Here is a 21,877-nt window from a genome sequence, read left to right as displayed (position 1 = left end):
TACATGGTGCTGACAGAATCAGGTTCATTCATTTCTGAGAAACTGTCCATGTTACTTGGATACGAGCCGTGGGACACATTGTCACTTTTACACTCAGCTTAGAACACATGCGTGCACTTATTAACGCATGATCGCTTATATATGGCAAAGGTGGACAGACATGCATGCACTTACAGACATGCACAAAAATGAGTTTCTCTTTTTCTTTCTTGCACGCACACAAACACATACACACACACGCGCACACACACACACACACACGCACACACACACACACACACACACACACACACAGATACACGTACAATCACTCACACCCCTCCCTGCTCCGTCAGCTCAACTGACAGCAGTAATGAGTTTCTTCTCTGCGTAAGCCAACTGGCACCCACTCAAGGGAATTTTTCAGGCTGAATTGCGGCCATTAATCACAATCCCGGGCAACACAGTGCCATCACATGTGTGGCAAGCAGAGATGCGTTCGTGGGGGGCAACGGGACTACAACATAGCAAAGGAGGAGCTGGTGATTGTGTCTAAGACAGAGAGAGTGGACTGTTGAGGAAAGAATGAGACAGACCCTTAAAAAAATATAATAATGCCTCACAATGAAAATGTTTGTTTTGGTAAATCATCTCCCTCTTGTTGAGGGGAAGACTGGGCCTTGGCTCATACTGGGCTAAATGGAGGATTATGACAGGAAGTAGCAAAAGCACCAGATGCTCTATTCTGTAAATATGAGCTCAATTACCTGGAGAACGTGCTGTAACATCAATCATGACCAACAAGATAGGTGGAAGTCACTTCTGTCAACCACTCCATGCATGACTTTAGGAACTACACACACAGAGGAAAAAATTAGTTGCGTTGACAAATATCAACTTAAATGCAAAGAGAAAGGAAGTGGAATGAATACAGGATAATTCCACAGCAGCTACCGTACAGTAACAGCACCCCTTTCAGAGCATGGAGGATTTAAGATAATGACAATGAGAGCAACAGCCATTAATGTATGGAGAACTGCCATCGCCTCGTCTTGTGATGTCAAGATACGGACACTCATATCTCAATCTGCCTCCTATTTTCTTCTTTTCACTGTCTTTTCCCTCCCTCCTTCCCTCCATTCTGGTTGCCAGCTGACTGCGGTCACCGGGGATATTACTGCCCCTTGCTGATCCGAGGGACCCAGCCCCCCGCTCCTCTCAAAATTAGCTAATCCCGATGAATTCATGTTAATATGCAGTCAGTAGCCCCCAGCTCCTTTGTACGCACATGTGCGACTCTCCGCCACGCCCACTGCACTGTGAGTGTAGTTCACACCGATGCGTGAGGAAAAATAACCACAGAGGAAGAGGAGCAGAACAGGATAGAGGAAAGGCAAGTGCAGGCCCTGTCATAACCACTTAGTGTTACAAGACAGTGGGTGAAAAATGAAAGCCCTTTGTCTCTGCCTACCTATAGTGTATGTGCACACAAAGACTGTGCAGATACTGCAGTTGTTACGATGCTGTATCTGTTCCATCAGATAATGAAATACCATTTTCAGGATTTGAGTAAACAAAGAGCAGCTCTGGATTTACATAAATTGAGAGGAAGGGTTATTTTTTTTTCTATGGGAAAAAAATCCCAAGGCTAGAGCTTATAAACAATGGAATAAAATATAAGGTTTGTCTTTGTAGTGACTCTGCCGTGTCAATTATTCAGGATTATCAATTAAAGCTACAGTAAACTGTCTTGTTGTGGCTCTGAGCATTTTTTGCATTTATTTTTCGATTAAGTGAGCTTGTTTGAACTCATCTCCTATTCTTCTTTTTAACATTTAAAGAAGAGGAGTATATTAGTTGTTTTTTTTCCCTTTGGACACTAAATTATAATGTTTACTATAAAATATTGTGATATGTTGCATAAGTATATGCCTACAGTAACTGAAAGCCAACCATTGAAGCAGTCCTTTACTCACATACAGTATCAATAGTTCTTTGCTCTATTTTTAGATATGATGTAAAAAAAAAAAAAGTCCTCAACACAGAGGTTGACACAAAGAACAAACACACAGCCTGTAGTGGTGGCTCTCTGACAGCCATGCTCTCGTCTTGTCTGTTCACTGCAGTGGATGGGAGGAGCACTACCATAAGCTGTCAGACATGAGCACATATCACTGGCTCTTCCAACCTGCCATCAGCCAGCTAACCCTCTAAAACTGTCTCCCCACTCACAAATAATGCCTATGCTGGCAAATGGAGAGGGCCATTACACTACTCGCATCATGTTTCATCTTTTCAAGCTGAGGCAATGAAATGATCCTCCATACGACTTACTAACACACGACATGAAACCACTTCTATAAAAGAAAATGGAGACACATTCATAAATATGATTAAAGGCGGCAGTTGGACAGATGATACAAATTCTTTATATGATTATCAAATAAACACATTTCATCCTCTGAGCAGCTACAGAGAGAAGGCCAGTTAAAGAGTCTCTTATGATTGCTTGTACACCACTTGCGGTGGGAATTTAATTAAATGTTTCAAGGGTATGTTCACAGAGAGCGACGGGGCCTCAGTAACATGTCTATGTGTTGAAAGAATGCACATTAGTTGATGTTTTTTACTAGAAGCAGGTATGTACAGTCACTGACCAAGAGCCTGTGCCACAGCATGCACATGTCCACGTCAGTGCATTTATTTGATGATAAGCGTAAGTAATGTGTATGTTACAGTGATGAATTACGAGTGTGGGGTCAGGGGAGCAGTTTTCCGGCATGTTCTAACGGCAGAGGCGTGCTTCTTCAAGCTAAGCAAGCCCGCCGCTGTTGCTTTGCATCTTGCTGCCTGTCGAAAGCTGCCCTTGAAACAAAGCTGCCGAGGTCGGGAGGTCACGGCACAGCATCGGAATGGAATGTTCCTTCCTGGTTCAAGGTCCAGCCTCCAGAGCCAGAGGGGCCCAGAGATCATTTGAGACCATCGACACATGCTCCATCTATTTTACTCCCCACCTCTCTCCACTTTCATCTACCCCTGTCTGGTTTACTGATGGCAGCTTATTTTGCTGTGGCCTGCCCGCTCTAATCTCATCACTCAAATGAAAGCTACTAGGTCACCTACACCTCTACATCATGATTAAATGGTTTGTACAGTGTAATTAACTCTACTGTCACAACAAAGTCTTGGCATATGTGGTAAACAAAGTGATTAGAGGTGTAACTGTATGTTATAAATCTAATGCTTTCAAATCAATACACATATCTCAATGCAGGTTTTCCTCATGATCTATCTTGCTGAACATCTGGTTGCTCCTCTTATATTATAAATTACTGCTTCTTCTGTTCGTTATATTTCCCGCTGAGATATTACCACCGAAATTACCACCTTTTTATTCTGAGGTCTCAAATATTCTTCATTTATAACACTGAAAGTTACAATGAATTCTAATAACAGTGGAAATTTAAGCCACTTTCTCTTCATCTTCAGCTGTGAATTTTGCTCATCATCACACTCCTAAAAAGTGATACATGCTAACAAATCTACAGACATTGCAAACAGGTTGTCGGGAGGAAACTGGCCAACCCAGAAATCTTTCATCCTCTGCCAACAGCAACCTCTTCTAATTGGTTCCTGTGGAATTCATTTTATCCCCGGTGGCCGACTCCACACACACTGGAGCCTGAAAGGCTTTTAACCCCAAACACTTCAGGTACTCCATCCCCATGTGACAACTATGGAGGAAAGAGAGCAAACATTGTTCTGATTTAATTGATTTAAATATTGATCTCAGTGAGTTCATGCTGTTACAGAAAATCCTGTATTTCAGAATTTGATTGTGAAGAAGATATAGATTAAATATGTCTGTTTCACTCCAATATTTACAACATTACTGGAGGAATCAAACCTTCAACAACATCAAATAACATCAGACTTTGTTTGTCTGATGTTATTTGTGTATTAAAAGATGAGTCAAACAATGGGACACTGGGTCAACTTTTTTTTTATGAATAATGGATTGTGCATCTGAAGCAAGCCGATGTAACTTTAGGTGGTGATTACAGGAAAATGGTTAATCCTGAAACGTATTGTAGAAGTAGCATAGAGTAGAGTAGAGAAGAGTCCTGAAGCAAGAAAAGTGACTCTGTAATGTCAATTACACACTAATATATATCTGAAGTTTGCTACTAGCTACCAGAAGCTTGTGATCATACCATGACCGAGAGATATGAGTGCACTGAATTGAGAAACTGTGCCTTTTTATTTACTACATGCTTTTTTATTTGAGACCAATTTTTATTAGCTTTTTTTTTTTAAAAAGTACCTTTGTGAAAATAAACAACAAATCCCAGACAAAATGAAGGCACACTGATGCATTGCATCTGTTTTGACATAAGCTGTTTCAATGGCTGCATATAGAAGCTAGAACCATTCAATAATTTCCTCTCACAATCTCTCACAGTATCATACTCACCCTCCCTCATTATTCCCTGTACACAAATACCAGTAAGCCTTTATCAAAGGAGAAAAATAAGCCTTTCTTAATCTGCCTTATTTAAATCTTGTATATTGATAGCTAGCCAAAGATATTTCTAAGAATTACTTGTTTTTTTTCTTTAGATCTATGATAGTGTGCAAAGTGTGCAGTCACTGGGTCCAGTCATTGCTTGTCTAATAAAAGCTTCAACGCAGAACCTAGTCATTATAATTGTCTGACAAAAATGAAATATTGCCATGCATTTCCTACAGCTAAGTCCAACATCAATCAATCACCTAGTCATGTATTATATGAAATATGCCTGAAAACAACATTAGTATTAGAGGTGAAGAACTACATTGTTACAACTGACTTTTATTCACAGGGACTAACTGTTAAGCCTGCCTAGAGGAATGGAAAACCCATGACAGAGATAAATAAATATCCTTTCTGAGTGAGCGGAAATGTGCTTATTTGGCTCATGTTCGTCCAGGTTGCTGCGTTGCCTGTTTGGGGAAGGGGCAGGGTTAGAGCTGTGATGCCGTGGCAGGTTTGGGCCACCTTATTTCACTGCCAAAGCCAAGGTCACTGCCACTGCCCTGGGGCCATCAGACAGGGGGATGGGTCCCCACTGGGGAATGAGCAGGAGGCAGAGCGTTGGAGGAGGGTAACGTAATGGGAGGAGAATAAAAAAAGGGGAGGGGTATTCTGCCCTAGTGCACACAAAAAGGTCACCGTTTCCCAGATAAACCCCCCCCTACTCCATCGTCCAGCCCCCCGTGACCTCTGACCCCTCTATTTCTAAGTCAATGCTGAAACAGAGAGAGAAGAAGGGGGAGGGCGGTTGCACGGGGAAACACACCCACCCAGAGTCAGCAGTGACAAAAGGGGGCCTCAGCCACAGCTAGCTGAGTCGGTCAGGAGAACAAACGCTCAGGCCACCAGCACAAAGCAGAGCCACCAGAGGCTGCACATCTCCACAGCCTCTGCCTGTTCCCAGCCACTCCACTGCCCTGCATTTCACAACTAACAATAGGTGCTGCTCCGCTCGGAGAGGTACCCAACACACACAAACACACACATACACACAGGGTTGAGAGGGGAGAGGTGGCTGAGGCCCAAAGGAGAGCTGCTGCCTGCCCATCACTGACTGGCCTTTGTCTCCAACTCTTCTGCTTATTGGCCGCCAGAGAAAGATTTCCTGATCCCTGCTTAAACAAAATGGAAAACTGGACTGAGGGCCCCTGTGTGTGAACAACTGTGGGGGGATAATGTTATAAAATAGCACTATTATGTTTATTATTATCACTACTACAAGTACCACTACTAACTACTAACCACCCCTGACTCCACCTCCTGTCTGTCTTTGTCCTTATTACACATTTTCACACATGCAAAACAAAATGTCTGCCAAAGGAGAAGACAGGAAGAGGGAGTTTTGGTGTTTTTATTGGTGGATGGTGCAGACCCTGTAAAGGCTTTTAACTGCACAATCTGGCCATAAAGGCTCTGTTAAGTGTAGTGAAGCGCGGTGACGGGGCAGTAGCGGGAGCTAGCCAAGCCGCTGGTGAAGCCTGGAATCACAGGAACACCAACATACACACATTACACACACATTCTTGTGCTACCATCCTTAAGAGGACTGTCTGCTGACTGAATTGATTCCTTGTTGCCTAAACTTAACCTAAACCTCATCCAAATTCTCCTCATCTTAACGCTAAAGGAAGGTTAAAAAAAACACAAAATATGAATTCAAAGAAGTGAGAACCAAACAAAAAGTCAATGTGTAAAAATGTCCTCATTCTTAAGGCTTAAAACTCAAATACACACACGGAAATCTTCCAAGAGGCCCGGGGAACTATAGATGATGGTAAGACTACCACATGCTGGCATGACAACACACTAACACACACTTAGGACAGGCAAAAAAAAAAACACTCATACTGGATTTGTCTGAATCCAAGTAGGTTAATTTAAGAGTGCTGTGTGTAGATTGTAAAGCCAGACTCCAGCTTTTGGAGACTGGTCCGCCCCATCCAACCTATGGCCTGGCCTCTGCTCTCTCTCCTTTCACCTTTCACCTCTATTACTGAAGAATTCCTCCCATGAGCCTTAAAAGCAGGCAAAAGGAATTTTAGGCCCCCTTTTCATTTGTTTGTTTGAGAATACCTAGGGTGGTCCAGAGACATCCGGAGACCAACACAGACTTCATTAACAATGTCCCACTTTGCCCAACACACAAGCACAGATCACAGACACATGCTTTGACAGACACTGGCACACACACACACACACACTCCCAACACTGAACTTGAATTTCAACTAAGACCTAAACTGATCCCAAATGGTCAAGGCTAAGTTTACATTCCTTTAAAATGATCTGTCAAAAAACAGATTTGCCAGAGTTGTTAGCATTGTAAGAATGGAACCGGTGAATACTTCTGTAAGACATTCACTTTCTGGAAAATATTAAAGGTCGTCCGTGTGGAATGTAATCCAAAATAAACACTGCACTCTATGACACTGAAATAAGAAGATATTATCTGGATTGGCGTTATCTTGATGATCAGCTATGGTGTACACAGCTGATGAGAGCAGCTGCTGGAAGAGTTGGCAGAGGAACCATTCTGTGACAAGGTCAGAGTTTGCTCATATATTTTAGTTGTTTTGGTGTCAGCTATACATGAAAATCATCCTTAAAATTAGAGCTGCAACTAGCAAATATTTTTATTATCGATTAACCTGCAAATGTCAGAAAATAGTGTAACTATAAGAGCAAATTTCCCACAGCTCAAGGAGATTTATTCAAAAATGTCTTGTTTTGTCCAAAAAATAAAGATGCTCCGTTTACTGATGGTCATACATGTCAAAGAAATGAAATTCTCACATTTGAGAAGCCAGTTAAGACAATTAATTGATAATCAAAATATTTGCTGATTAATTTTCTGTTGATTGACAAATCAATTAATTGGCTAAATGTTGCAGCTCTAATTAAAATGAAGAATAAAATGTTTGTTCATAAAACTCTATTCTAAAAAATGGCTGCTAGGCAGTATGTTGAAGTCTGAAGGAGTGATGAGTTACACCTGATGTGTTAGTGTCTCATTTTCCTTCCTCTCTCTACACATTTTTAAAAATAGTTTGTATTGCCGGGGAAAAAAAGATGCATAACAATATGTGTTAAATAGACTTTCAGAGAAGCAAGTCAGGAGTAGAGGGAATGTTGAATGAAACTGGGGAAAAACACAAACATGAGCACAAACACAAACACTGTTCAGTAATTGTTTTCATTTGAAATAAGAAGTTGAACTTCCCAAGATAGTATTAGATATTAGGTAAAAAGTAAAGATTTGTGGTTACACAAATGGAGCATTCATTTTGTCGGTCATAATTTTAACCAGTTATTTTCATTTCAAACCAGAACTGACCTCCACCCAGCCTTCAGCACAAATTATCATTTTATTTTCCTTGACCATTCAGTAAATTAGTATGATGCCTCCTGCACTGATTTAAATGGTTTCGACTTCATCATGTAAGACGGATAGATATTTTATTACCAATCCCTGTAATTATGCATAAGAAGCCCCCCAGGGTTTAATTCTGGGTCCCTTACTGTTCCTTCTACTCATAGGTATTCTCCGCTATGGAGATCAAATATATGTCCCAACAAAATCCAGTAACCAAACTGAGCTGACCGTGCTGGTAAATGTCTTCAGGACATTTATTGTTGGATCGATCATTTCAGTTGTCAAGTCTAGCTCTTTCCAACATAGAATTACAATAAAGCTAAGTGCCTCATCTGAGCTGGAGAAAGATGTTCATGTGCTAGTAATTTTCCAATCAATTTCGGAATTCCCTAGACCGAATGCTTCTACTTGATGTAAAAAGACCACCATAATAATTTATTCCTCACTTTTCTGCATTGACTCCTGTGTGTTACCTACACAAATTGTAATATTTGAATATAAAGCCCAGAACTGTCTAGCACCTACTTACTTCACTGATTGATGTACTATTCAGCACCACTAGGTCCCTTAGAGCCTCCAAGCATGGCATGTTAACTGCTGTATCCCCAAGTCCCATCTAAAAAGGGCAGGGGACAAGTTTTTTTGTTGTTGTTGTTGTTTTCAGCACCTAGACTGTGGAACAGTTTTCTTGAAAATGTCAGCTCAATCTGTTATTATATATGTTTTTTCTTTTCTTATTTTGCATCTGTATCTGTATGTTGTTTCTGTTGATTTAATATATGTAAAATTAATCTGTACTTTGTTTACACATAAATGTAGCCCTTTATCTTATCTTATATACTCTAACTTGTGTGAAAGTTTTGTATGTGTATGCATTTAGAACATAATGTACGTGTGTGTATCTGTGCTACATTATGTTTTCCCCTTGTGTAAAAATCACTTTGGCAATAAATCGGTTAGTTTTTTTAAATTTCTATATAAACAAACATATAACACGATGCCATTATTTTTATCACTCTAAGAAAGACATAAATAGGATTAAAACCATGTCGAACATGAGGACAAAGGGCCTGAAGGAATAAGTGAAATGCTTGTTCAAGGCAGTTCAATATTTTCATCACCCAGCTGGTTCACCACTCTTCCTTTCCCTGTTTAGTAGCTTGATTTGCCAAGTGATGTTTACACAGGCAGATATTTTTAGAGTGAAAGGGTGCCTGTTCTGCCCCACACAGTAGCTCGTCCCTCATATTATGAAGCAGCTCCCCTCTAACAGAAGACTGTTAAAGCTTTCCACACATGTCTGCGCTGTGTGCATGGCTGAAGTCCTGACAGCAAAACTCAAGATGTAAGAACACTAGCAGCCATTGTGTTCTTGATTTTGCTGTATTTCGCTGTTTGTTCTTGACATTTGGAGATAAAGGCAATGCAATTGATATAATTCAGCAAAGCAAGTTCGAGCGAACGCCCTTTTTGTCTCCAAGCATGCAGCATTATCAATACTGTGATAAATGATAAACAGAGAATGATAATGAATGCATATATTGATTAGAAAATAATTAAGCAATCTTAATTGGATTGGAAAGCTCACTAAAACCAAATTTTATACTGCATCTTATTGTTCCCCACCATATGAAGACATACAGTAAACTAAGACAATAAGGCATGCTATGAGCAGAATGGGATCCCTTGGTGATTTCCTACTGCTTCAAGGTCAATGATGTGTTATCTTCAGAAATAATAGAGATTCACAGTGCCTCATCCTTAAATGAGAGTTGAAGTTTAAGCATCTGTCAATGCAAATATGCGTTCATGTTCTTCGTCAGGTGCATTCAGTTTTGCTGTTTATTCAATTCGATGACAAAAATACATCCCATAGAGGACAAACAGCATATTTACATATATATTCATATAACACAGTAGGGAGAGACAATGAGATCAGTAGTTAACTCTCACAAACCAGCTCTTAAAAGCTGATTGATATTCTAAAATAAGTCATGAAATCCCATTTTCACTGTTGCCAATTCTGAATAAACTCAAACAGAGCGTGCGCAGTCAGGCAATGAGATCAGATTATTTAGTCCGCAGGTGTACTGTAATAAACCGGCCTCTTTTGTAATTACACAGAAGAGGTCAGAGCTCTCATCCCCTCAGCCCGCCTCATCAGTACAGAAAAAGGGAAAAAAAGCTCTTTTCTTCCTCAATCCTTCTGACACAGTGGCGGACAGATGGAGGGGCGCTGACCACACAGCAGGAGGGAACACTCTGGTTTAACATCAGCCCACATACCTGCGCAAAGGAAGCGACAGGGCAGTCATAGGTCATGTCCGTATGCACTACTACTATGTGATATTTTCAAGACAGGAATATCAATGAGAGGAATAATATCAGCAGGGGGAACACAGCAATGACTATACTATATAATATGACTTTTCCTGAACAATCTAGATGAAGTAAGTAACGCTTGAATGTCAGACGTGTAATAGATTTTTCGCACATAGGTAATCTTGATTTTGCAAGGAGTAAAAGAAAACACTAAGAGGCTTTGTGCTTAAATGTCAAAACAAGCTTATGTTGGCTACTCTATATGACAGAGAGATGACTTGCTTCGTGGCAAGCGAGCAGAGAAGAGCAGGGCTAGGAGGGGGACAGATCGAGGGCGGGGTTTGGCTCGCAGACAAAGGGAGCCACAAGGAGATGTAGGGATGGCGCTTCAGCATTCACCCAGGCAGGAGGCCATGAAAGGGGTGGGGACAGGAAGGTCGGAGGGTGATGGAGAGCCACCGTCCACCCTTCAAACACACGCGCACGCACACGTACAAACACTCTCACGTAAACTAACATGAGCTCCCCATAAATCACTCTCACTAACCGCAGTGTGAGTCTGAGTAGCTGCTGGTGGCAGTCCATCCGCACAGCTTTCCAAAGTAGCACGTTGCAACTTCTCATCTTCAGCCACATGTAGTTTCTACTGGACCCTCTTTCTGCCTGGTTAACACTTATTTACATTTACAGCCCTGAATGGGAGTTAAATTCACACAAATGAGCATGGGTATAAACTGAGACACTTTTACAGGCATCCTCTGTCTTCTCCTATCTCATCCTTTACAGCCCCCTGGGTTCTTCTTTTTCATTAAGGTCTCATTCAGAAGCCTACTATTATAACGGCAGCACAATTCACCATGACGATTTTAGAATTTAACAAGGTGGAAATGATCATCAAGCAGCCGGGGCTCTTTATATATCATGACGCAGTCTATTAAGTAAATAATACACATGATATTTATACTTGGATTTATTGTATTTTCTACTATTTGTGTTTTCACTCTCCTCGTGTTTGCACTGAATTTGCCTTTTCTCAGCAGCACACTTCATATTGTGTTTGCAAATCTTTTCCAGTGCTCCCTGAGGTCAATTGCAGTCGTCCTATATGAATGGGACTGGGGGAAAAAAATAAATTATTTCCTAACAAAGCTTCAACTCTTTCCAATTAATTCCAGACAAACAGACAAAAGCAAGTCATTTCAATTGATCCTAAAAGCTATTTTGTAACAGAGGGCTTTTGTGGTGTGTTGCCTGGTGACGTGGGCGTGCTGTGGGGGAGGGGCAGGAGCCCTGGCCGGGTCCACTGTACCAGGCTTGTCATTCATCCAAATGATGAAAAGCTTCCTGAACCTAAGCTAATGAGGAGGTCCTAGAGAAATTGAGGAAAGAGCGAGAGGGGCAGAGAAAGAAACTGACCATCAAAGAGATAACATTTAGGAGAAAAAAAGTGTTTCCTGGACCGACCGCCGATTTAGAGGGCCAACAGGGAGTCCGTCCTACACTGGCCCCCGACAGTGAGCTCACACAAATGGTTGTCAAGCAAATAAAAAGTGAAATTTATGGAGGGTGGTAGTGTGGAGGGTAAGATGGAGGCTTTATCCACTGGGAGGGCTATAAAGAAGCTTCAGTAATCACACCAGCCATTGCATCACAGTGGTACAAGTCAGAGCTCTGTTGTAAGAGGGACCATAACACAGCAAATTACCTCAAAAACACAAAGAGAGCAACAACATTAACAAACACTTGGAACAGAAAAAGAAACAAACACTAGTCACTGATCTTTGTAAGGAAAACACTTACTCATACATCTGGGCCAATTCTCTTAATAAACGAAATACCTTATCCTGAATAACTTATATCCAGTCCAGAACTCTGAAATGGACCAGTGGTTGTTCAAACCCCTCTCTCTGGGTTATAGTTCACCTTAAAGATTAAGCTTCTAGCAGACAAGTCTAACAAATCGAAGCTTGATCAACAGGGGAACACTTCTGTACTGGACAGGAGGAGGCTGCAAGAAACTGGAGCTTGAGAGGTGCAAGAAACGGGACAGCAAGCAAAGAGTTCAAAAGAGTACAAAATTAACCCAGAGCATTTCCAGTGCCATCCATCAAGAAAACCTAATAGCAGCACTGTAAGTACAAAGGACACTATGCCCACTTCTGAAGAGCAAAAATCTGTGATTTTTCTTATGTGACACAACATAAAAAATATAAGATCCCTTGGTCAGACTGGAAGTCAACCAGTGCATCTAAAGGTGCAACAAAAGTCCCATTAATCTGATTTCTAAAAGCCTTAGACATTTTTTATACATTGTAAGAAAAAGGGGAATGCACACTGTTTTATAGCAATTCTTCAAAATTGCAGAAGCTATTAGTGGCAAATGATGGGTAATACGGGGACATTTTATCGTCACATATTCGTATATTGCGGGTTCCTTTGAAGGGTCTCTGGAGGATTATTTTCACAGCGATGGCTTCTTGCTGCCTTTATAGAAGCAAGACTCCATTAAGGAGGGAGGGAGTATCATTATAGCAGAGCCTCTACTCATTCAAGACCCCTCAAAAAGACTGCTTAACACAGCCCAAAAGGTCAGAGATCAGGGGTCAGGCTGTGACTTTGAGTAATCTTTCGGTCCTTTCCTAATCAATACAAGTTAGGAAGAAAAGGTGGAAAAGGTCTGCAGGAGAGCAAAGCTCGGCTGAAACATGACCATGACTGATGTTGAACTCCAGCTATGGCTCAAATAGCTGCATGTTCCAGGTCAAGTTCACTCACAGCAGAGATTAAATCTGGATTCACATCACATTCCACATTCACTTTGAATTCTGTATAAACAGATGAAAGACATCACATTGCTCTTTGATTGCATAATCCTTCATTTTCCATGCACATATTGAACCTCTGAATTGAAAAAAAAATGAATTTCACATTCAAAATTTATGTAAATTTGAAAAATTTACTTTTTTTAAAATATATTCAATAAGTTAATTTTATTCAGACCATAACATACTTAGCTGTTAGTTTCCTAACAGTATTGGAGAGAGACGTGAATAAGCTAACTTTGAGGCTAGTATATAGTTGAATTGTTTACAAAAACTTTATTACATTGCTGTGTCTGCACCAACTTCCAAATACACCACAGAGCACATGTTGATCTACCTGGCAAATAAACTGATTCTCACTGTGATTAGGAATTTTTCATTGCAGGTTTCAATAGAATACAAACGCCAAAACTTCAAGCGAGTAACGTGACAATCCTACCCGATATTGCAGCTATAAATAATATCCTGAAACTGCTGCAGTACAAATCATCAGGATAATTCTATTGTGCTCTCGGCGCCTTGTTCAGGTGATGCCTCCTGTGCTCATATATCTATAGATTTTCATTTTCCTCATGCTTTCTCACTACTATGTCAAAATAATTCAAGTTCATAAAAGTAGGGAGCCGTATTGATTACTTTCCCAGAGAAAGAAGCTTTAAAAAATGTGCTGAAATGGCATCTGCAAGCTGACCTTTGAGAGAAAAGCCCTTTCGGGAGGCCTTAAAAAGTTGCATGTGTTTGACAGCGCCAGCCACTGAGCTGAAGTGACTTTTCGCTTTGGCCAGTGAGACGTCCATGCTAACCTCCCTATCCCACTGAGTGGAAAAGCTGTATTGGCCACAACAGCACAGCAGTATGCTGTCTACACACAGCCCGAGAATCAACAGGCTTCTGCAGGTCTTTGTCCATCTCTGTGTTACAGCACATATAAAACAGAGCATTCAAAAAGTCTTAACTCAGCAGCGTGGAACAGTACAGTGTCACTAAAGCCGCTGCTTCAACATCTCAGCGTGTGTACAGAAGAATGTGCTCATCCTTGACTCTGCATTTAATTAAAGTACGTTGAGACATGCACAGTATGTGTGTGAGAGATGAGAAAGAAAAGCAGAGATAGTGATAGAGAGACGGAGGAGGAAGGAGTCAGATTGCCTCGCTATGATATGATAAGCGTGTTGTAAATTAACCGTGGCAACAATGCTAAAAGCTTAATGTTGAACTAGAATGACTTCAAATAAGAGATTTGGTGGTCAGGCCAGAGAAAAAAAAAAGAAAGATCTTGATGCCTTCACCAGTAAGTGGGCAGCTGAGTTGCTTCGAGCTTATTGCACTCTTACAAAGCAGCTTGGATACTCTCAGCATGAGCACTTGTTAATGCTAAACTCAAAGGCTTGAATTTCTAAGCAGCACTGTAGATGAGCATCAGAAAGTTCATTACACTCAAAGAATGATATTAAAATATTCAAATGACTCCACTGTCAGGGATATTAAGTACATTTACATGCACAGCAATACCCAAAAGACTGAGATTGGACTGAAATGTGATTAAGAGGATATTTTAATTACATTGTTTACACTTGTAGGGACAACAGATCACAATTTAATCTAACTTAAGAGGTCGAGGTTGCAGTTCATGCCTGTGTCATAGTTGCATTGTTTTATCAGGATGTCTTATTCTGACACAAGGGACTAAAATATTTAGTTGGTATCTCTAGATAAAGTAATTTAAGATGATAAAGCCTAAATATTACAATTAAAAACAAAATAATCAGCCAACCAGCTTCCAGAGTGCATGCCACCATGTTAGTTGTATCTGATGACTGACATGCGGAGGCTGAAAACCTGAATGGAAGTCAAACCAAGCAGGACTATTTCCTTAATTGGGTTTAGAGTGACTGCATGTAAACACACTAAATGTATCAAACCTTTACACAACTTACTACAGCCCTCAAAATGCATAACTCAAAGACAAAAGAAGAGACTTACTGGCTGCCTGAACGCGGGCCTTACGGCTCACCACCAGCCCAAAAGAATTCTGGGCCACACACTCATAGTCCCCCTCGTCAGATGAGCCGTCAGATTTGGTCTTCAGGAAGTAAGCGATCAGGAGCGAGCCATTGATGAAAGTGGTATGATGCTGGTCCTGAGTTAAAAGCAGGCCGTTATGCCTCCACTGTGTTGTAATTGGGGGAATGCCGTCCACCTGGCAGTGGAGCATGAGGGGCTGCTTCTGTACCGCGATGATGTCACTGGGCTCCAGGGTGAAGGAGAGCTCCGCTTCGCACGTCACACCTGGAGGGACACATGCAAAGAAAAGATAACTATATAGCTGAGTTTGAAATTTCATTCTTGACCTTGTAAACAGTAGTTTGACAAAAGAAATCTTAACTTAAGGACCACTTACTAGCTTTTTCATCTCATACATTAAAGCTCAAGTAAAGGTAGTACTGGTAAGTGGACATTGAGTTAAGATGGTAGCTATATACATGTGAAAATAATGTCTTACAATACATATACATACTATGTGTTACCCTGCTCTCTTGAGACATCTCAAGGTATCTAATCTAATCTTTTTAGCACTTTAGTTTAGCATTTCTTTTAAACACAAAGTTATGCTTCTTTTTCATTAAAGAAGTCCATACAGGAGGACACAGCAAACAGTGACAGCCACTATTGCACTTTGACATAGTCTATAAAACCAGAGACATGACTGGTTTTCATGCTCCTCTGTGATAATAAACAGATCATCTTTGGGTTTGGAACATTTTGAAGAGTAACCGTTAGCTCCGGGAACATTTTTCACAATTTGCTGACATTTTGGGGACCACACAACTAATCAATTAATTGAGAAATAATCAGTTCGAGGAGATGCCAAGTAGGCAAATCTGTGATGTTTAAACAACTTTATACTGTTTATTTCTTATTTTTATTATAAGATATTGTAACTGAAAACAGAGGTTTTATTTATCTTGATAATTTCTGATTAGTTAGCGAAGCTGTGTTAAGTCATGCATTCATTCCTTTTCCATATCTACTTGTTTTTTATAAAGACTCATGAGGGACCGCAACAGAATGATTATTATCATATCAACCCTCACACCTATACAAACAGGAAGAATGCTCCTTGTATCATATCACTGATAGCAGCTCACCGGGCCTTACAGCTCATGAATAAAAAGCCTTGACTGAGCTACCTCCAGGCTACAGTCACGAGGGAATTCATAGTCTATAGACTGAATGCACTCAGAGCATGTGCACTCTTGTACTATACACACACACATGAGCGACCTTGTACGTGCTGCACCACCTAACCAGTGGCAGCAACTTTTTTTTACTGTGATCGCAATGTTTTCTTTTTCACCCATCAGCACAAAACAATACTCTGTGACTAAACGGTCCACATCAGTTAATTTGTCGGGGGTGATGTTTTTCCACTTTATTATGGTCTGGGGAGATCAGATTTTTCTGTATTTGTGGTTTCTGGGGGTAAAGAGGGGGGAGCGGGAGAACAATAAAGAAAGGATGTAAACAGCCTAACCTGACTTGGTACTATAAAAGAGGAGCTTAGCTGGCTATCTTGGTATCATGTTTCAGCTGCTGATGGACTAAGCACTACCAGTCTCTGCCCCAGGCCCTGGAATCTGGTGGGAGGGGGGCTAGGGGAGGGCAGTGGAGGGGGGGATGGGGGGGCAAAGCACAAGGGTCAAAACAGAGAACCTCCGGCTTCATCCCTCAAATTCCAACCGAGAAATACTTCCCCTTAGGTGCAGACAAGGAATTCATTGACACACTCCTCCGTGAAGATCACATATGGAGTATAATGCAAAGAAACATTTCCTCTTCCTCTCTTCGTGCTCTGTATCCTTTCTTTATGTGGCCCCCTCCCCTTTTTTCACTCAACAAGCACGGTAAGTAAAATGGCCATGGGACCAGAGAGACATCAGTGCTACCACTTGTGAAAAACAAGGGGGTGCTAGTGGAGAAATATTTAACCCTTAGCTGGCAGACGGTGATCCCACTGCCTGGGCTGCTGCTCTCCAAAATGATGCTGACCACAGAGCTCCATCTCTTTTTTGGTCCAACAAAGATCACATGTTTTCACACAGGAAGCAGCCAGCAGAGAAAAATATCAGCATATTAAGAGCCTGCAGCCACACAGCCAGTCAGTCACACTTCATGTTTTGATCAAAACAAAGATAATTCTCAAAGCGAAGCAAGTTATTACATACTGTACAAAATGCTTCTAGACAAATTCAAGACTGTAAAACATATGAAAGTGTTTTATATTCAATCTTTCTTTGAAAAAAGGGGGTGTACATTAACTGAAATGTATTGAGGGCTTCCTATTTTCAGCTTTCAAAGCTGTCACATGACACAGGTCAATGTTATCAAGCCTTGCAGCAAACAGGATAATAACAGTCCAGTGTTCAATGTGTTAGGATGTCATTGATTTGAAGTTGATTAAACAGTTTTATTGATGTATATACTTTCTCATGATGACAATTAATCAGAATTTCATCCATTAGCTAAAACAATGAGAAAGTTATTGGGCTTTGGCTTTCCTAATGAATAAAGCATGTTGCTAAAGTGACTGGCTAATGCAATCCTGAGCTCAGGGTGAGGAGAAGGTTACAAACAACAATGTGGAAAAAGGTCAGTGAAAATCATTTTGAACACAACACTGAATTGTAAGACAGATCCAGTGAGACAAAGGAGATAAGAGGACAAAAGAAGCAGGGGATAGCCGGATGTTGCACTTTGTGCGGCTTAGGTTAAGGTCATCTGTGAACGCTGAGCATCCAGAGGGTGTGCAGATGGAGGAGAGAGCACAGCTGTGGAAACCGGTGGCAAGTACATGCCTATCCACAGAAACACATGTTCACAGACATGAAACTATACATGCATGGATTTCCATGGTTAGATGAGGGGACCCACACGTACGTACATCATCCTAATGTTCTCTCCATGCAGAGGGAAGAGACACTGGCATGTAGGATTAGCGGTCTGAGACCAGAGACAAGTGCTGGCTAAGTGTGGCTCATGCGCTGGCTTACTATTGACAGATACGTGTGGCTGGCTGGCACAAAGGTTTACTGCTGCAACAGTTAAGTGAGGATCACACACCAGCTACTGACAGACAGATGTAGTTAGCAGACACGAGCACCACTGACAGAGCTATGTGAGCTCAGGACACACCACAGGCTTCTTACAGGCAGCAGCATGAGGATATAATGGGTTACAAACACAACTGCCAGGCATCAAAACATATGATAGCCCTCAGAAAATAATGTCCTGCATTTACAAAAGATATGAGTCATAGATTTAGACTAATTTTATAGCTAAATTAGTTCTCTCCTTGCTCTCTCAGCATCCGACTGTTGCAGCTCATTGACTATACAGTCTTGCTCACTATATAAAAAAAACAACACATTTTTAGATAACCATTCACATTTGCTGTAGCATCATGTTAGGTTTGATTGGAATGCAGAGTCCCGTTTTATACACTGGACAAGGATTGTGGATTTACCCTCCATAAACTGCACTGAACTGTGAATAGAAAGCTCCGTTAAAAGGGTCTTCCACCACGCTCGGAAAAAGTCATACAGTATATTTCACTTTGAATCAAATGGAGTTTCTAGTATAACTGAGCTATTGAGGAAAGTGTCCACAGAACAGCTCAATTTCTTTTTTATATAGCCTACAGTGCCTCGCTAAAAAGCAATCTTTACTCTATTTCCAGAGGGAAGACTATACATTCAACATTGATATTTGCATTCCCTCCTATAGGCTTCTTCTTGATAAATTATTAATCAATATTTTTTCTGTTCAAGCCACCTTAATACTCATAAGCGTGTAGTTTCAAATATTTGGCTATTCACAACTCAGTGACGATTACACACAGTAATACAGTAGTAATATGCAGCACAAGGATGCTGAGAAATACCCCATGTGTTGGCTCGATAGTATACATGTAGGGCAGCTGTTGCATAATTCACCTGTGTCAACTTTGCCATTTAGTTGTCGGTGTACAATCTTCCTTCAAACATGTATTCAACTGTAGTATCTTTCTGTCTTACTGTGATAAACCAAACACATGCTGCTGTTTTGGATTAAAACATATAATCTTTAGATGTGTCTCAGTAAGCATGATAATACATGTTGATGAAGTTAAGTGAAGGCCCTCAATGTTTTTCACTTGTATGCTTTGACTTAATAGTGTTGATGACGTAACTCAATCAAACCATTCAAAGTAAATGATGAACACACATTTTCTTATTATCATGGGATCTTCTCAATGATTTAATGCATTTTGCCTCAGGGTTTAAGCTCTTCAGTCCATAACAGATATAATGCTGATCTTCTTCTTATTGCTTCTTTTACTCTTATCAAGTCTGCTTAAAATGTCATAAAAAGTATCTAAACCGAATCTAATCTCGGAAGTAGACGTGCACTTGAAAGAGTTTCATTTCTTTAATGCGACGGGTAGATTGGAATTACATCCATCACAGAGCCGTGTTTGTGAAGTTTTTGTTCCCAATCCTCCGACTGAAAATGTTATGAACCACTGTGTACGAGCCTTTATGATTCCAGTGGGGGCCTCTGTGGGTCCCTGTGTGGTATGCTTTGCAAATACTCAATACTCTCTCCTGCCTTCGAATTAAGGGGCCTCACATAGAGAGAGAAACTGTCTATCACAGTGGACAAAGGGGCGAAAAAGGAAATCTGAAAAGGAGGAGAGGGACAGTCTTGACATTTAATCTGTACAAATATTCTCCCCAGCAGGCAATAACCACAGTCTTTTAATCTATTCTCAGAGCAATAACCACTGTCATCTCACCCAGCCTCAGGGCGAGGTGCTGTAACGACTGACCGGTGCAGAACTCTCTAGTACAGAAGTCCTCTGATATGAAGTCACACTCCATCCACTATTTGAAAAAGTTTGCTTGATGAGTCAGGTCATAGGATGTGATGGTTTTGTTAGTCTTCTATGATAGCGAAGTGAAATAATTTTCTAAAGATTAAATGATTCATTGAGAAAATAATCAGCAGATTAGCTAAAGTGTTAGGTGCAGCCCTCATAGAAGCTAAATAGCAGGTTTGAAAGAGATATTCAGTTACAGGGTATAAAAGTGTTAAATCCTTCCACTCCTCCAAGAGCTCAATTTGTTATATCGAGATCTTGTGATGAACAATAACATGGGAATTGTGTTTCTAATTCTGCAGTGCTACTGAGACACCTGATTAAAAGGCAGTCATGAGGCAAACCAGACCACTCTGAAAACAGACAAGACAAACACGCAGCGACTGTAACTGAAAAAAATGAGACTTTCTCAGCGCACAAACTGGACATCGTTCAGTAGAGCCTTCTTTGAAGTCTTTTAATCGTCTTCCTATGAAAACAACCCAGAAACTTTGTTGACTACGCTGCACGTGGCTGCCGTGCAATATTACGGTGGTGCCGGGACATCCAAAAAGACTCCAATCCATTTGAACGAGTCGTGCATGTCAGGTGCTGGAGCAAGGACACGAATACTGTTACTGCTCTCCGGTTCCGCAGATGGAAACAGAACTTTTAACACACTATAATATGGGCTGCAACCCGATAACGTAGAGGTGTAAATTCCGCAGTGGTCAAGGCTCCTCTACTGGTCTCTAAACTGGCATTTACTGCCGAAATACTAACGGACACCGGAGAGGGGCCAAGTTCAGGGTTACTGGTCAGTAGCGCACTTATCGCTGCTTGCAGCATGCACCATGCAGGTTCCGGACAGCAGCAGACTGTTAGAAAGATATCACACCCTGCAGCATTGTTATTAAGATAATGCCACTTACCGATTAAAGCATTTAGGAGTATTCCCAAAAAGCACGGAACAAGGCGGCGGCGCCTTGTGGATGCCATTTAAACACTTCAAAAATATTCCAGCACTCGCAGAAAACAACGTGAGGTGAATAGACGGGAGGGGGTTTTAAAAAAAACAAGCACACAGATATATCCAGCTTCAGCTACTACATATTCCGACCTACAGTGCTACAGTTTGGTGGCTCGCTGGGGTCGAACAAGCTTTCGCCATTTTAACCATCTATCAGGAATCTGTCAGCATCCCGCTCTCTCTCTCCTCCTCATTCACTCTGCTGAATCCCAAAGACAGCCTCTCTCTCTCTCTCTCTCTCTCTCTCTCTCTCTCTCTCTCTCTCTCTCTCTCTCTCTCTCTCTCTCTCACACACACACACACACACACACACACACACACACACACACACGCTGAATCTGCTCTCGAAACAAAAGAGCCGACTGCTGAATGCTTTGCTCACAACGCATGAGAAACCTGCAAAAGCCGCAGGATTTCTGCATATCAATAAAACACCTACTGCTGGCACTAAAGATACAGATACAGGCTAGTAATACCACTGGCCTACTACTACTACTATTAATAATAATAATGATAGTAATAACATCCATGATAATAATGAATAATTATATAATAACAACTGAATTATGATGTAATAATAACAATAACGATTTTTCTCACCGTAAATCGGCTAATTAGCTGATTACGACCCAATTCATCAACATATGTGGTGTCTAAACCGAAAAATATCATCTGACATTCATTTTTTGCATATAGCTATGTAAACAAAACATATGGTGACAAAAAAAAAACATTTAAAACAACTGCACAGCTGAAACATTTTGTCATGAACACATGGCAGCTGTGTGTGTAAATGTTTTAAAAGCACGTCAAAACTGAGAACAATAACGAAAACAATATGTAATTCTCTACAGTGGATTCTTTTATTTAAAGCTAATGGTT

At 40.9% G+C, this 21,877-nt stretch overlaps 1 protein-coding gene across 1 annotated transcript in view; it reads right to left on the bottom strand.

Moving 5' to 3' along the window:
* Positions 1 to 21,228, bottom strand: part of igdcc3 (immunoglobulin superfamily, DCC subclass, member 3) — a 61,511-nt gene extending 40,283 nt beyond the window's left edge. The window contains exons 1-2 of the mRNA XM_067587507.1: positions 20,898 to 21,228; positions 15,051 to 15,356 (exon numbers count right to left, since the gene is read on the bottom strand). Coding sequence (XP_067443608.1) covers positions 15,051 to 15,356; positions 20,898 to 20,964 — 373 coding nt within the window. The 5' untranslated portion in view covers positions 20,965 to 21,228. The remainder of the gene's footprint in view (positions 1 to 15,050; positions 15,357 to 20,897) is intronic.
* Between the last annotated feature and the right edge of the window lie 649 nt (positions 21,229 to 21,877).

The sequence above is a fragment of the Thunnus thynnus genome, chromosome 1, assembly GCF_963924715.1.
Source record: "Thunnus thynnus chromosome 1, fThuThy2.1, whole genome shotgun sequence".
Lineage (NCBI taxonomy): Eukaryota > Metazoa > Chordata > Actinopteri > Scombriformes > Scombridae > Thunnus > Thunnus thynnus.
Note: the sequence above shows the minus strand (reverse complement) of the source record. Positions and strands in the feature narration are given on the sequence as shown.